Genomic DNA, 16,165 nt, shown 5'->3' on the forward strand with positions numbered 1-16,165 from the left:
GCGATCCTCGTCCCCAATTAGCGTTTCAAAGAAGTATACTCCTCGTCGTACCACGTTCCGGAGGGGTGGCGACCCTCGACCCGTGACCCCGTTCCTCGACCCGATCGACCCGAATTTCTGGCAACTATGGCAAAGCCAGAGCTAGAAGCACAACACACGAGCTGCATCCACCCCATCACAGGCCACAAGCCAGTCATCTCGCTAGCTTGGCTGCGTACTCAGTCACTGATGGCGTCCAAGCAGATGATTGTCGCCGTGTTCGCCGTGGCCTTCCTCCCGGTGCTCGCCGTCGCCACGGAGCACATGGTCGGCGACGACAAGGGCTGGACCCTCAACTTCAACTACACGGCCTGGGCCGAGACCAATCAGTTCGTCGTCGGCGACACGCTAGGTAGTTTATTCCGGCCACGCGTACGTCATTTTCTCTGTGACGCGAAACTAATTTCCTGCTAACTACTGCATAACGCAGTGTTCAAGTACGGGAGCCCCGCCCACAATCTGGTGGAGGTGGGCGGTGCAGACTTCGTCGCGTGCACCCAGACGGCCGGCGCCGTTGTCAGGACCTCCGGCAAGGACCGTCTCGCGCTCGACACGGCTGGACGCCGGTGGTTCTTCTGCGGCGTCGGCCCGCACTGCAAGAGCGGCATGAAGCTCAAGATTACCGTCCTCGACACCGCCGAGCCGACTCCCCAGCCTGCCCCGACCAACCGTGCTGGCAAGCTGCAGGGGCGCTTTGGTGGCACGGCGACCGCGGTCACCGCGCTCGCCGCGGCCATGCTCGTGCTCTAGGCTCCCACAAGACGACCTTCTACATATTGTTGTTATACGAAGCGTTGTGAGTTTGAGCCCTTGAATTGTTCATAGGTTAAAGATTAATTTCATTTGTTTTTTAGAAGAATTTTCATTTCTTTATTTGCGAAGCTATCTTTCCTTGCAGTGTATCGGTGAAGTTATCACTGAAATTATAGAAAACAGAATTGCTATTTTTCAGTGACTACAATTATTTGGGCTTCATTCAAGTTGGATACTACTCTGAGATTCGTGCTATTTTAATTATTTGCTAATGCCTTCTCTTAGGGCAACTCTAACCGATCCCTAAAAATAAATGAGGATCCGGCGGAATCATCCCTTAGTGGAGTAGTTTTACTCCATTAAGATTTTTACTCCATTAAGATTTGACCGGACCTAGCTGATCCCTTGTATATAATGAAGTAATTTTTTGTTTTTCTAAACTTATGCAATTCTAGTGTACATTCCAACTACATATTACATATTAGCACACATATATAAACTAAACATAAATATGAAGTTCAAGCAAATCACGAATATAGTTTACAAACTGAATTCAAAATTTACAAACCAAAATATTCAAATTTAAACACACGAAATGATCCACATATAGCAAATAACTTGTGATAGAACAACTAGGAAGCGCTATGACGTTGCCAGTGATGCACAATAAGATCATCTTGGAGCTGAGCATGAACTTAGCGGTTCTCGGTCCTGCGATGCTCTTCAAGGAATGTCAGGATCCTATTTGTATCATACGCTGGCTCAACCAAAGTCCCGCTGGTGATGTAACGATAGTTCTGAGGCATATCCCTCTATGCAATATGATGCAACAAGTCATGATTTGCCATAGAACCTTGGGGCTCCAGTACTCGGCAGGGCCACGAACAATTGCAAAGCGCTTCTGAAGCACACAGAAGGCTCTCTCCACATCTTTCCTAGCAGCTTCTTGACATTGGGCAAAGTGAATATTTTTTCCGAAGCATTACCTAATTTTTCGGCCACTAAAAGGGGAAATGCTCTTCGGTAAGAAATAGCATGCAAACGAGTTCCGAGAGAGATGAAGCTTTGCATAGTGTCTTCATCTCATTCATGTAGGGTGTGGTAAAACTTTGGGAGTGTTACAACAAAAACATGTTGCACCTTGTGTAAAAGCTGAAAACTCCCCGATGAAGTATGAGACTTCCGAACGGAAACCGCCGACTGCCACCCACAACTCCATTTTTCTAACTCATCTCAATTCAAACTGTTTATATGACTAACACACAGCATTGGTATTCCCATGCCCAAATTTAGAACTATTTGAGTCCATTTGCCATTTTCGAAGCATTACCTAATTTTCTGGCCATTTAAATGGCCAAAACACTCTTCGGTAAGAAATAACATGCAAACGAGTTTCAGAAGGGATGCAACTTTGCATGGTGTCTTCATCGCACCTAGTTGGGGTGTGTTAAAAATTTAAGAGCGTTACCGCAAAAACTTGACGCACCTCGTGACTGAACACTCTCCGATGAAGTATCAGACTGTCGAACGAAAACCGCCGCACACAACTCCATTTTTCGAACTCATTTCAAATTCAAACTTTTTATATGACTTACACACACCATTGGAAGTCCCATGCTCAAATTTGAGAACTATTTGAATTCGTTTGCTATTTCCGAAGCATTACCTGATTTTCTAACCACTAAAAGGGGAAAACACTCTTTGGTAAGAAATTGTGTGCAAACGAGTTTCGAAAGGGATGAAACTTTGCATGGTGTCTCCATCTCACCCATGTAGGGTGAGGTAAAAATTAGAGAGTGTTACGGCAAAAACATGATGCACCTCATGTACAAATTGAAAACTTCCCGACAAAGTATAAGACTTTTGAATGGAAACCGGCGCCTGCCACACCAGACTTCATTTTTCTAACTAATTTCAAATGCAAACTTTTTATATGACTAACACACACTATTAGAAGTCACATGTCAAATTTTAGAACATTCTTGGATTAGGAACTATGATTTTTCAAGGAGTTTTGGACATACGACATGTTTGGCAGGCGGCTTGTAACACCCACCACTGCAAACATTTGTAAATTAAAAAAAAATCCACGGGTTGCCGAAATACTGCAGTGGCGGACAAATACTATGTCTGCCACTGGTTTGTGATGGTCCAGTGGTGGTCCCAACCAGCGCGCGCACCACTGTTGTTTTTAGCCTGCGAGCAAATTTGGAAGAGTTTATAAGTGGTGAGTTTTATACTTTGGCAGCCACTCCTACAGGACGTGCAGTGGCGGAAGCTAATTTCTACCCCCCTTTGGAACTTTTTCAAAATAATTGTGGCGGGTTTTTATTGGAGCCTGCAGTAATTTGAGGCCACCTATAAGCCTTTTCGCAGTAGTGTATTGAGAAGAGACAATGTCTTCTCCTAGGCCTCTATTCTACTCCATCTAACCAAGTCTCGGTCTATTGTTTGATGCTTCCAGCAACGTGAAAACAAGTTTTGTGTGGTAACATATAAAACAATGCTTTTACAGTAGGATGTGAATCAAATAAGTCCCCATATTAAAGATTAAAAGGAGTTGGTAAAGCTAATTTATATATTATACTCTAATGATGCAAAACCAACAAGAGGGAATATGTATGACAATTATTGTCTTCATTGCATAGAACATTGAGTTTTAGGTATGGATAAAATATTCAAGGTGCTATTTTGACTTTTTATATGTAAATGATAGTAAAAAGTATCTTATCTTACATATATTTACTAATTGGAAGCACCATACGAGGCTCCATGTTAATTCTAGAGAAACAACAATAATAACCGTAGGATTGTTTAATATACGATTAGGATTAAAAGAAATCTAGATGTTGCACATAAGAGTCTTATGAGGTTACACAATAGAAACGGGTCCACCCGCAAGTCAAAAATAAAAAGGAAACATGTCCTAGACACGGCCATCCACCAAGGAAAAGCAATAAAAAAATAAGACCCTCATACCAACATGTTTCCATGGATGGATGGGATTCTGATGATCTAATCTTTCGCGCAAATCGTAAGTTTCAGGTAAACACATATTCACATGTTTGTTTTAGCCTGCTAGATCGTTTCATCCCAGGAGCTATACACGTACAAGTGCAAGGTAATTTAAGGAAGCTAGCACACATGCAATCCATCGATGTATTTCGTGTTCGTTCTGTTCAGAGAAGTCACCAAGATGTTCCGCCAAGATCGATCCGATCGTAGCCGGCGGAAGCGAGATTATGTACATACTAACGTACTCCCTCTGTAAATTAATATAAGAGCGTTTAGATCACTAAAATAATGACCTAACACTGGTAGAAAAAGAGGCTTCCATACGCCCCCATTAGTCCCCAAAACAATCGAACCGCGACCAAAGGGGTCTTTAGTCGCGGTTCGGGAGGAGACCCGCGACCAACTATCTGGGCCCAGCGCGCTCGGTCGACAGCTGGCGGACGGGAGGGGCTTTAGTCCCGATTGGCCTGGCCAACCGGGACTAAAGGTCCCCGACGGCCTTTAGTCGCGGTTGGCCAGGCCAACCGGGACTAAAGGCCCATCCAGCTGGCGGACGGGAGGGGCTTTAGTCCCGGTTGGCCTGGCCAACCGCGACTAAAGGTCCCCGAAGGCCTTTAGTTGCGGTTGGCCAGGCCAACCGGGACTAAAGGCCCATCCCTATATATAGGACTCAGCTCACTTCTCTTCACTCAGCTCACTTCACAATTTTCAGAAGGGGGTGGTGGGTTTGCTTTTGGTTCCTCCTATGCACACAAGGTGTTTGATGAAATGCCCGAGAGCCTGAAACAAACATGATATGAAGTGTCCGAGCCACACTTGAGCTTTCTCATTTATTTTTCCTCCGCGATCGTGGTTAGCAACTTGAACCTTTCATGTGTCATTGATAAAATATGCATGTGTGTAGTTCATTGTTTAATTTGTATTATTTCTAGCTAGTTAGTTTAACAAATGCATGATGGTTAATTATATACTTTATATAATAATAATGCAGATGAATCGGCAATGGATGTACGGTCCCCGACTCTCCGGCGAGTTCACTACGGGTTTGAAAGATTTCCTCGTAGTGGCAAATGCGAACAAGCAGCAAGGTTTTATTATCTGTCCATGTGCTGTCTGTAAGAATCAGAAGGGTTACTCCTCCTCAAGAGACGTTCACATGCACCTGCTTCGGCACGGTTTCATGCCAAGCTATAATTGTTGGACCAAGCATGGAGAAAGAGGGGTTAGAATGGAAGAAGATGAAGAAGGGGATGATATCGATGACAACTATCATGATCATTTTGGTGATACTTTCATGGAGGATGATGCTGAAGGTGGGGAAGGGTTAGGTGAAGGTGAAGAAGAGGCACATGATGAGCCCGCTGATGATCTTGGTCGGACCATTGCTGATGCACGGAGACGCTGCGAAACTGACAAGGAGAGGGAGAATTTGGATCGCATGTTAGAGGATCACAAAAAGTCGTTGTATCCAGGATGCGATAATAGTCTGAAAAAGCTGGGCTGCACACTGGATTTGCTAAAATGGAAGGCACAGGAAGGTGTAGGTGACTCATCATTTGAAAATTTGCTGAAAATGTTGAAGAATATGTTTCCGAAGAATAACGAGTTGCCCGCCAGTACGTACGAAGCAAAGAAGGTTGTCTGCCCTCTAGGTTTAGAGGTTCTGAAGATACATGCATGCATTAACGACTGCATCCTCTACCGCGGTGAATACGAGAATTTGAATGAATGCCCTGTATGCACTGCATTGCGTTATAAGATCAGAGGCGATGACCCTGGTGAAGATGTTGAGGGCGAGAAACCCAGGAAGAGGGTTCCCACCAAGGTGATGTGGTATGCTCCTATAATACCACGGTTGAAACGTCTGTTCATGAACAAAAAGCATGCCAAGTCGTTGCGATGGCACAAAGAGGACCGTAAGTCCGACGGGGAGTTGAGACACACCGCTGATGGAACGCAATGGAGAAAGATCGACAGAGTGTTCAAAGATTTTGCAGCTGACGCAAGGAACATAAGATTTGGTCTAAATCCTGATGGCATGAATCCTTTTGGCGAGCAGAGCTCCAGCCATAGCACCTGGCCCGTGACTCTATGCATCTACAACCTTCCTCCTTGGTTGTGCATGAAGCGGAAGTTCATTATGATGCCAATTCTCATCCAAGGCCCTAAGCAACCCGGCAACGACATCGATGTGTACCTAAGGCCATTAGTTGAAGAACTTTTACAGTTGTGGGCCAGACCTGGTGTACGTGTCTGGGATGAGCACAAAGGAGAGGAATTTGACCTACGAGCGTTGCTTTTTGTAACCATCAACGATTGGCCTGCTCTCAGTAACCTTTCGGGACAGACAAATAAGGGATACAATGCATGCACGCACTGCTTACATGAGACTGAAAGTGTACGTTTGGTTAATTGTAAGAAGAACGTGTACCTGGGTCATCGTCGATTTCTTCCCCGAAATCATAACGTAAGAAAGAAAGGCAAGCATTTCAACGGCAAGGCAGATCACCGGCTGAAGCCTGCGGAACGTACTGGTGGTGAGATATTTGATATGGTCAAGGATTTGAAAGTCATCTTTGGAAAGGGTCCTGGCGGACAATCAGTTCCGCGGGGAGTTGACGGGCACGCACCCATGTGGAAGAAGAAATCTATAATTTGGGAGCTAGAATATTGGAAAGTCCTAGATGTCCGCTCTGCAATCGACGTGATGCATGTTACGAAGAATATTTGCGTGAACCTGCTAAGCTTCTTGGGCGTGTATGGGAAGACAAATGATACAAAGGAAGCACGGCAGGACCAGCAACTTTTGAAAGACCCAGATGACCGGCATCCGGAATGGTTTCAAGGTCGTGCCAGCTACGCTCTTACCAAAGAAGAGAAGGTCATTTTTTTTGAATGCCTGAGCAGTATGAAGGTCCCGTCTGGCTTCTCGTCGAATATAAAGGGAATAATAAACATGGCGGAGAAAAAGTTCCAAAACCTGAAGTCTCACGACTGCCACGTGATTATGACGCAATTGCTTCCGATTGCTTTGAGGGGGCTCCTACCGGAAAATGTTCGAGTAGCCATTGTGAAGCTATGTGCATTCCTCAATGCAATCTCTCAGAAGGTAATCAATCCAGAAGATCTACCACGGTTACAGAACGATGTGGTCCAATGCCTTGTCAGTTTCGAGTTGGTGTTCCCACCATCCTTCTTCGATATTATGACGCACCTCCTGGTCCACCTAGTCGAAGAGATTTCCATTCTCGGTCCTGTATTTCTACACAATATGTTCCCCTTTGAGAGGTTCATGGGAGTATTAAAGAAATATGTTCGTAACCGTGCTAGGCCAGAAGGAAGCATCGTCAAGGGCTATGGAAATGAGGAGGTAATTGAGTTCTGTATTGACTATGTTCCTGACCTTAAGCCGATTGGTATTCCTCAATCGCGGCACGAGGGGAGACTAAGTGGAAAAGGCAAGATCGGAAGGAATCCACGATATGTATGGACGGTCATTCTATGACTGAAGCACACCACACAGTTCTGCAAAATTCCAGCTTTGGTGGCTCCGTACTTCGAGCAACACAAGAATATTTTACGCTCGGACAACCCGGGGAAGCCTGAATCCTGGATTAGAAAGGACCACATGGAGACTTTCGGCAGTTGGTTGCGAAAACATTTAATGAATGACAATGATGTTGGAGATCAGCTGTACATGTTGGCCAAGAAACCATCTTCGACTATAATGATTTCCAAGGGTACGAGATAAATGGGAATACATTTTACACCATCGCCCAAGATAAAAAGAGCACCAACCAAAACAGTGGTGTCCGCTTTGATGCAGCAACCGAGAATGGGCAAAAGGTCACATATTATGGTTACATAGAGGAGATATGGGAACTTGACTATGGACCCTCCTTTAAGGTCCCTTTGTTCCGGTGCAAATGGTTCAAGCTAACAGGAGGTGGGGTAAAGGTGGACGAGCAATACGGAATGACAATGGTGGATTTCAACAATCTTGGTTACCTTGACGAACCATTCGTCCTTGCCAAAGATGTCGCTCAGGTTTTTTATTTGAAGGACATGAGTAGCAAACCGAGGAAACGGAAAGATAAGAAAACGATTAGTACATCATGCGATGATCCAAAGCGCCACATTGTTCTTTCAGGGAAAAGAAACATCGTGGGAGTGGAGGACAAGACAGACATGTCAGAAGATTATAATATGTTTGGTGAAATTCCGCCCTTCAAAGTGAACACTGACCCAAGCATTAAGTTAAATGATGAGGATGCTCCATGGATACGGCACAATCGTAAGCAAGCAGGGACACAAGGGAAGAATTGATGTGTAATAATTTATTGTACCAAACTTTGTATTTGGTCGATGAACTGAATGATGTATCAAACCTTTTGTCAAACCTTCAAGGGATTTTAAAATGAATTAGTTTTATTTTTCTGATTTTTTTGATATATAATTGTATTTTTAAGATTTTAAAATGAATTAGTTTTATTTTTCTGATTTTAAAAGGAAAAAGGAAGAAGAAGAAAGAAGGAAAAAGGAAGAAAAAAGCAGAAGAAAAAAACAGAAGAAAAAAGGAAAAACAGAAGAAAAAAACAAACAGAAGAAAAACATAAGAAAAAAACAGAAGAAAAAAGGAAGAAAAAAAACAGAAGAAAAACAAGAATTTAAAATGAATTAGTTTTATTTTCTGATTTTTTTTGATATATAATTGTATTTTTAAGATTTTAAAATGAATTAGAAACAAAATAATATAAACTTTAATAAAATATATAAGTACAAACAAAATAAAATAAATTTTAATAACATAAATAAATAAGTAATTAGAAACTTTAATATCAAAAATAATTATCATAAAGTAAAATAAATAAGTAATTAGAAACAAAATAAAATAAAATAAATAAGTTTTTTGTGTAAGTAGAAACAAAACAAAATAAATAAAGCAAAAAAGAAAACAAAAAACAGGCAAAAAATAAAAAATATGCCATCTACTGGGCCACCACGGCCTGAATACGACTAGAAACCCATTAATGGGCCAGGATTCAGGCCCGCAGAAGGCCCAGTAGGCCCACAGGCACATAGTGACAGAATAGGCCCGTAAGCCTGCATTTGAGAGGAGCTCGAAGTGGTGAGCGCAGTCGCGCTTATAAACCACTGTCGAAGCCTCTCGGCTAGCGAGGTGGGACTAAACATCCCACCGCACCGCGCCAGTTCCAGCACAGACCCTTTAGTCGCGGTTGGGGAGGCGGACCGCGACTAAAGGGTACCCTTTAGTCGCGGTTGTTGTCGCCAACCGCGACTAAAGGGTCTTTCTGCGCGGGAACGAAAGCGGCGCCAAAACCCTTTAGTCCCGGTTGGGGAGGCGGACCGCGACTAAAGGGTACCCTTTAGTCGCGGTTGGTGTGGCCAGCCGCGACTAAAGGGTACCTTTAGTCGCGGTCCGCCTCCCCAACCGCGACTAAAGGTGCGTCTATAAATACTGCACTTAGCAGTTTCGCCACTTCCCATTCTCCTCTCTCTCGACGCCGAAGCGCTGCCCCGACGTCGATCGACGCCGAAGCCCTGCCCCGACGCCGACGCCGCCGCCGAAGCCCTGCCCCGACGCCGAAGCCCTGCGCGCCGCCGCCCCCGTCCCCAGTGAGCGCCGCCTCCGCCCGTGCCCTGCCTTGCCCGCCGCCCGTGCCCTGCGCCCTTGCCCGCCGCCCGCCGCCCGACGCCGCCGCCCGCCGCCCGCCGCCCGCTGGCCCTGCCTGCCGTCCTCCGCGCCGGCAGAGAGAAGGAAGAAGGAAGAAGAAGAAGAGAAAGGAAAAAGGAAAAAAGGAAGAAGAAGAAAGAGGAAGAAGAACAAAAGAAAAACAAGAAAAAAGACAGAAAAAAAGGAAAAAGGAAAGAAAAAAAAGACAAAAAGGAAGAAAAACAACAGAAGAAAAACAAAGGAAGAAGAAAAAAGAGAATAAACACAAGAAAAAACAAACAAGAAAAAACAAAGGAAGAAGAAAAAACAAAAGAAAACAAAATACAAACACATAGAAAAAAAAACAACCAAAAAGGAAACACAAGAAAACAAGAAAAAGGGAAAAAAAGAAAACAAAAGAAACACAAGAAAACAAACAGAAGAAAAACAAAGGAAGAAGAAAAAAAGAAAGAAGAAAAGAAAGAAAGAAAAACAAAGGAGGAAGAAAAACCAAAGGAGAAGAAAAAAGGAAGAAGAAAAGAAAGAAAGGAAAAAAAAGGAAGAAGAAAAAAAGAAAGAAGAAAAGAAAGAAGAAAAAGGAAGAAGAAAAAAAGAAAGAAGAAAGAAAGAAGAAAGAAAAAAAGAAGAAAGAAAAAAAAAAAGAAAGAAAAGGAAGAAGAAAAAAAGGAAGAAGAAAAAAAAGAGAAGAAAAAAAAGAAGAAGAGAAAAAGAAGAAGAAAAAAGAAAGAAAGAAAGAAAGAAAAAGGAAGAAGAAAAAAGAAAGAAAAAGGAAGAAGAAAAAAAGAAAAAAAGAAAAAAAGAAAGAAGAAAGAAAAAGGAAGAAGAAAAAAAGAAGAAGAAAGGAAGAAGAAAGAAGAAGAAGAAAGAAAGAAAAAGAAAAGAAGAAAGAAGAAAGAAAGAAAGAAAAGAAGAAAGAAAGAAGAAGAGAAAGAAAAAGAAGAAAGAAGAAAGAAAGAAGAAAGAAAGAAAGAAGAAGAAAGAAAAAGGAAGAAGAAAAAGGAAGAAGAAGAAAGAGGAAGAAAGAAAGGAAGAAGAAGAAAGAAAGAAGAAAGAGGAAGAAGAAAGGAAGAAGAAGAAAAAAAGAATTTTTACTTAAAGAATCTTATTTTTTAATTCCTCCTCCTCTATGTCCCCTTAATCTTATTTTTAATTCCTTTATACTTAAAGAATTTTTACTACATGCAGGAGTGACATATGGCGGACGATAGAACCGAGCCGCTTAGGGATCCGGAGGCTGAACGTTATTTAATGGGCATCATCAACAACGAGATTCCTTATGTGCCGGGCTCAGAATATGAGCAACAAGAGGATGTAGTCTCTTCTTTTCTGAACCTTGACGGTGGAACAGAGATTGTCGATGATCAAGAAGGTGAAGGAACGGACATTGTCGACGGAGGTCAACCGTCAACAACCGACGATCTCGAATTGCAAGTAGCAACCACCTCCGGCGAGGTATATATAAACATTGAGCCTCTCGTGATACAAACTTACTGAAATGTGAATACATATGTATTAACGCGCGCGACTCTCTTTCTTTTTTTAGCCCTCCGGATCGAGTACGACAAAGCGTGGCAAATCCAAGGCGATGAAAACAGGAGAAACATATGCCATTGAGTTTGTCAGTGAAACCGGCAAGCCCCTACAGCACACCTCAAAGTTTATCAACCAATGCGGAGTCGTTGTTAGAGACAACGTCCCGATCACCGTCCAGGAATGGAAGGAGCCAAAGAAGGCACGTCTTGGTTTCAGTTTTGTCGACAAGAGAACGAAAAAGGATTGCTGGAGAAAGCTTATGGAACATTTCATTCTACCTCCGGAATACAACAAAGTCGATGAATTCGGTAACGAGGTTCCGGGTGGACGTCAGAGGAGGAGGCTAGTTAAAGAGTTCGCTCTTCAGAAGATGGGCGAAGCATTCCGGAACTTCAAGAAAAATTTAACCCGTGACTATGTCAACAAGGGCAAGACTCCGGATTTCAATGGACAACATGAGAAACTGAAAGATGATTGGCCAGAATTTGTGAGGCAAAAGCAATCGGAGCATTTCAAGGAAATATCGAAAAAAATAAGGATAATGCGAGTAAGAAAAAGTTCCATCATATTATGGGGCCAGGAGGATACCGCCTTTCGGAGCCTAGGTGGCAGAAGATGGAGGAGGACCTGAGGGTGCGAGGAATCCCTCTAGGTACAGAGGGATGGGACCCAAGGGCCAAAAGCTGGTGGTACGGGCATGGGGGATCGCTAGACCCGGAGACAGGGGTGTGTGTTCACCGGCAGAGACAGTTTGCTCCCACCCAAGCCCTTATTGACGCAATGACCCAAGCTCAAGAGGGCTTGATCAAGTTCAACAGAGAGAAAGACGCACTGACAACAGCCCTCGGGAATGATGAACACGGAGGACGTGTACGAGGCAAAGGCAAAGTTCCGTGGAAAGTAGGGTTTTCCCAGGACAATGACCCGTACTGTTACAGAAGCCGTAAGAGAAAGACGGACCGGGATGCAGATCTTATGACGAAGTTTGCATCGGAACTCCATGAGTTGAAGCAGACCGTGCATGAACTAGTGAAAGAAAAATCGGCTGCAGGGCCGCATGAAGATCATGAAGCGGATCGCGGAAGCCAGCAGCGGAGAAGCAGCGTGGCTTCCACGGATGCCCCGCCTGGTGCTAGTGCACCGATGATCGAGATTCGTGCACCGGAGCCTCACTACCCCGTGGATGATGTAAAGGAGATGAAAGAATGTGATCTGCATTATCCCGTGGGGAACGTTTCCACGAAGGTAGCTAGCGGCAGTGCTTTACCCTGTACACCTGGAGCACTCCACCACAACAACCCCATTGCATATGGCTATGCTCGTGTCACGGTGGAAGACATAGTCCAAGGGTTTGAGGACCTGGAGATTGACAAACCTACACCCGAAGGGGAGAGAAGACTTGGAGATGTCAAGCGCCAGTTCATTCTATGGAAAAAGAAGTACATAGTGTTTCCAGGCGAGGCGCCAAGGCTAGCAAGTCCACCCCCCTCCGATGGTGGTGGTGGTGGCGGTGGTGGCGGTGGTGGTGGTCGTGGTGGTTCACCTACACCTCCTTCACGCCATTCGACGCCGTCCCCCGATCCACAACCTCCGGCGGGTACGACGCCCCCCAATCCTCCTCCGGCGGGTACGACGCCCCCCAATCCACCTCCGGCGAAGAAGCAGAAGCAGGCGGACAGCAAGGAAACCCGCTCCTGGACTATTAACCCGGACCCTTATGTACCTAAGACCACAAGGGTACCGGAGCCATCACTGAAGCCTCTCCTCCCAAGGCCTGGGGAACTTAGTGAAGCTGAAACCAAATTGGCCGCGTCTGCTGATTATGAGAAATGGAAGGCGGATATGAAGGCGAAAAAAGAGCCTGAGCCCAAGCAAGTATTCACTGAGAAGCAAAAGAAGTGGGCTAAGGATTTTTTGACGACACCGTCCCAAGCCGAGCTGAATATGCCTGACGACTATGGACATGAACTTCGTAGGCAAGCAAAAATATTGAAGGAGGAGAAAGAAGAAAGTAAAAAAAGCGGGAAACAAGTTGACCAGCTCGGGATGCAGAAGAAACAATCGATCCCCCCGCTCATAGTGAAAGCCGGTCCGGAAGAGGACCCCGAGATCATAGCAGCTGCGGCAGCACTTGGATTGACTGTAGCGAGTGCCATGAAACAAGCGTCCGAGATGGGTTTGACTCTTCGTGCCTTCTTAGGCCTTGAGGATGCGCCAGTATGTGAGATAGCATTACAATATGTGCGGAATGGGCCTCTCGTCGAGCCTGCGCGGGAAAAGAGTCTACCACCACAAATGCGAAATCTGCTACGTTGGTACAAGCAATTCATAACATGGGCCGACAAAGAATATGTTTATGCGGATGTTACAGATGAGCATCACACCAAACGGTACTCTGTAGAAGTTCATATGAGTGAATTGTTCCAGCTGTTCAATCTGCGCGACCTCGACAAATCTATGCTGAGTTGCTACGTTCTGTAAGTGATTTATTTCTACCTCATCTCGTTCTTCATTGCCTGCACTATATATATATATATTGTCCTAACTATATTGTTGCGTACGCTATTATGCAGATTGAAGATTTGGGAATGCAAAATAAGAAACATCCATGATGTTGGGTTCATTGACCCACATATCGTTAATGGACATGTGTTACAACATCACCCCGAAGACGTGGAGAAAGACTTGTACAAGTTTCTTAGAAAGCATCAACTCAAAAGTCATATTCTATTTCCTTACCATTTTGGGTGAGTGTTTCTCTCTTGTGCCCATTCTCTTTTGTTTACTCCATGCATGGTATGTCTAATCGATGAGTTATGCATGACTGTGCATGTAACGTGTCCGCAGGTTCCACTGGATTCTGCTAAATATTGAACTTCACACCTCCAGAGTTCTAATCATGGACTCTATGGATTCGGATCCAAAGCGTTGGGCCGACATGAGAAAAATGCTGCAAAAGTAATTATTTTCAATCATTTGAGCTCTATATCGATCGGTCTCTTTCGTTCATTTCCTAATATCAAGTAACTAATAACTCCCTTGTTCATTTAATTTTCTTTGCCCTGTAGGGTTTGGAGACGGTTCTCAGAAGAAATTGTCGGTGAATTCAAACATGAGCTAGATTTCAGAAGGTTAGTTAATGTGGATAAGCAGCCACCGGGGACCAATCTATGTGGATACTATGTTTGTGAGAACATCCGGAGACACACCTCTGAGCGGAAGGCATCGGATAGCGTGCGGAACGCGACGGATAACTTGCGGAGGAGGCTTAGTCCAGAAGCTCGCTTCCGACCAATTCAAGAAGAATTAGCAGGATTTTTCATGAGGGAAGTCATCAATCCTAAAGGAGAACACTATACCGAGGACGAAGAAATTTATATGCATACCCGAGATTGAAACTTGTTCGAAGTTGTATATGGTCATCCATCCTAATTGTGTATGGAAACTTGTTCGAAGTTGTATATGGTCACCCGAGATTGAATATATATTATATATTCCTCTTGAATTCTTCTTGTTTGAAATTTCATATGCATGTATATAGTAGCGTAGAATATGTGTACTGAAACTTTATCAAAATTAAAATAAAACACAAAATAAATATAAAAGAAATAAAACACTCCAAACTAAAAAGAAACCAGGTTTAGGGGGGCTAAAACCCTAAACCTGCGGAGGAGGCCTTTAGTCCCGGTTGGCCACGAGAACCGGGACTAAAGGTCCTCCGCCCCGACGGACCACGGGCGCCCACGTGGACGGGCCTTTAGTCCCGGTCAGCCACAAGAACCGGGACTAAAGCCTTTAGTCGCGGTCCGTAAGAGGCGCGACTAAAGGGGGGTCTTTAGTCACGCATATTTAGTCCCGGTTGCACAGCCGGGACTAAAGGCTGTTGCGAACCGGGACTAAAGGGCTTTTTTCTACCAGTGTAAACGCTCTTATATTAGTTTACGGAGAGAGTACGTATGTACTGTACCTAGATAAAATAAATCAAGGAACCTGCCTGCCTGCTTGCTATACTTTAGAACGTTACAAATATGGAACTGTATAAGAAATCTGATGCATGTGATCTATTTATTTGCAAATATTTTAACGTGTTTATAGGAGCGGCTTATTCAAAGATGAGTTGGGGATCTGCATGCGCATATGTACAGAATTCAATCATAATATAGGATGCATGCGTACAAGTGATACGTACTGTGTTCTTGAAAAAATACATAAGAGTTTTTTTCCACTGACAATAGAGTTAATTCGGACTACCACGCAAAAAATTATTTAATATGGACAATAAAAAACAAAGAGTTTTGGCATGCGTCCGCAAGAATAGAAAGTTAAGTTGTACTTAGGATATATTACAGTTCATGGTTTTATCAATTACTTTCCGTTGTCTCCCTCGGTCGCCAACTTCTTCTCACCTTGATATTTTAGGTTCTGTAAAAGTCTGTGATTGTAGCCAAAAAGCGAAAAGATAAACATTGAAGTTATGCATCCCATAACCTACTTCAGTGCTTCTATTCTTATGGGTATTAGCTTCACAATATATCCCACAAAAAACCTTCAGGGTATACATTTCCCCAATAAATTTTTGAAGTATGCAATTTGCGGACTAAAAATTTCTAACTCTAATTATGACATATATAATTCAAAAAATATTTCCTAGCTTCGATAATGACCTATAGAAACCATTTTCTATTTTTTTCAAATAACATTATAAACGACATTGTATTCTTAACCCGTATTGCATTAGAATATTTTAAATTTTTAGTTGTCAGGGAATGAGCAAATGTTATTTCTAAGTCGACAAAGTGGCAGCATGAAAAAGAGAGTAAATGATGTGTGACATCTATTTGCATGTCTCAAAGACTAAAATTCACATGATTTTAAAGTTTTGTAACCATCTAATTCTTCATCAATAAAGAATAAACGGTTCTCATCATTTACTAACGGATAAGAATTTATATATTGACTAAAGAATGTACACCCAGAACCATTTATAATACTTCATGCCCGAGGAGAAGAGTAATGACTTAAACTACTCTGAAAGGGCATAACTATATTTTTTCATTACTGCTCAACACAAAACAATCCCAATTATCTCAAATTGATAAAGGCAACTGAGACAAAATTTACAGTTGCAAA

At 43.4% G+C, this 16,165-nt stretch overlaps 1 protein-coding gene across 1 annotated transcript; it reads left to right on the forward strand.

Moving 5' to 3' along the window:
• Positions 1 to 217: 217 nt before the first annotated feature.
• On the forward strand, positions 218 to 789 carry LOC123171760 (blue copper protein 1a-like). Its single transcript, XM_044589054.1, has 2 exons — positions 218 to 391; positions 470 to 789. The coding sequence occupies exons 1-2, from the start codon at positions 229 to 231 to the stop codon at positions 787 to 789; spliced, it is 483 nt and encodes a 160-aa protein (XP_044444989.1). The 5' UTR covers positions 218 to 228.
• Positions 790 to 16,165: the final 15,376 nt, after the last annotated feature.

Source organism: Triticum aestivum, chromosome 1D (assembly GCF_018294505.1).
Source record: "Triticum aestivum cultivar Chinese Spring chromosome 1D, IWGSC CS RefSeq v2.1, whole genome shotgun sequence".
Taxonomy (NCBI): domain Eukaryota; kingdom Viridiplantae; phylum Streptophyta; class Magnoliopsida; order Poales; family Poaceae; genus Triticum; species Triticum aestivum.

Excerpts from the sequence above, each read along its gene's own strand:
- LOC123171760 (XM_044589054.1), top strand. The coding sequence starts at position 229 with ATGGCGTCCAAGCAGATGATTGTCGCCGTGTTCGCCGTGGCCTTCCTC. Across the intron at positions 392-469 it reads CGTCGTCGGCGACACGCTAG|TGTTCAAGTACGGGAGCCCC; the intron begins GTAGTTTATTCC and ends TGCATAACGCAG.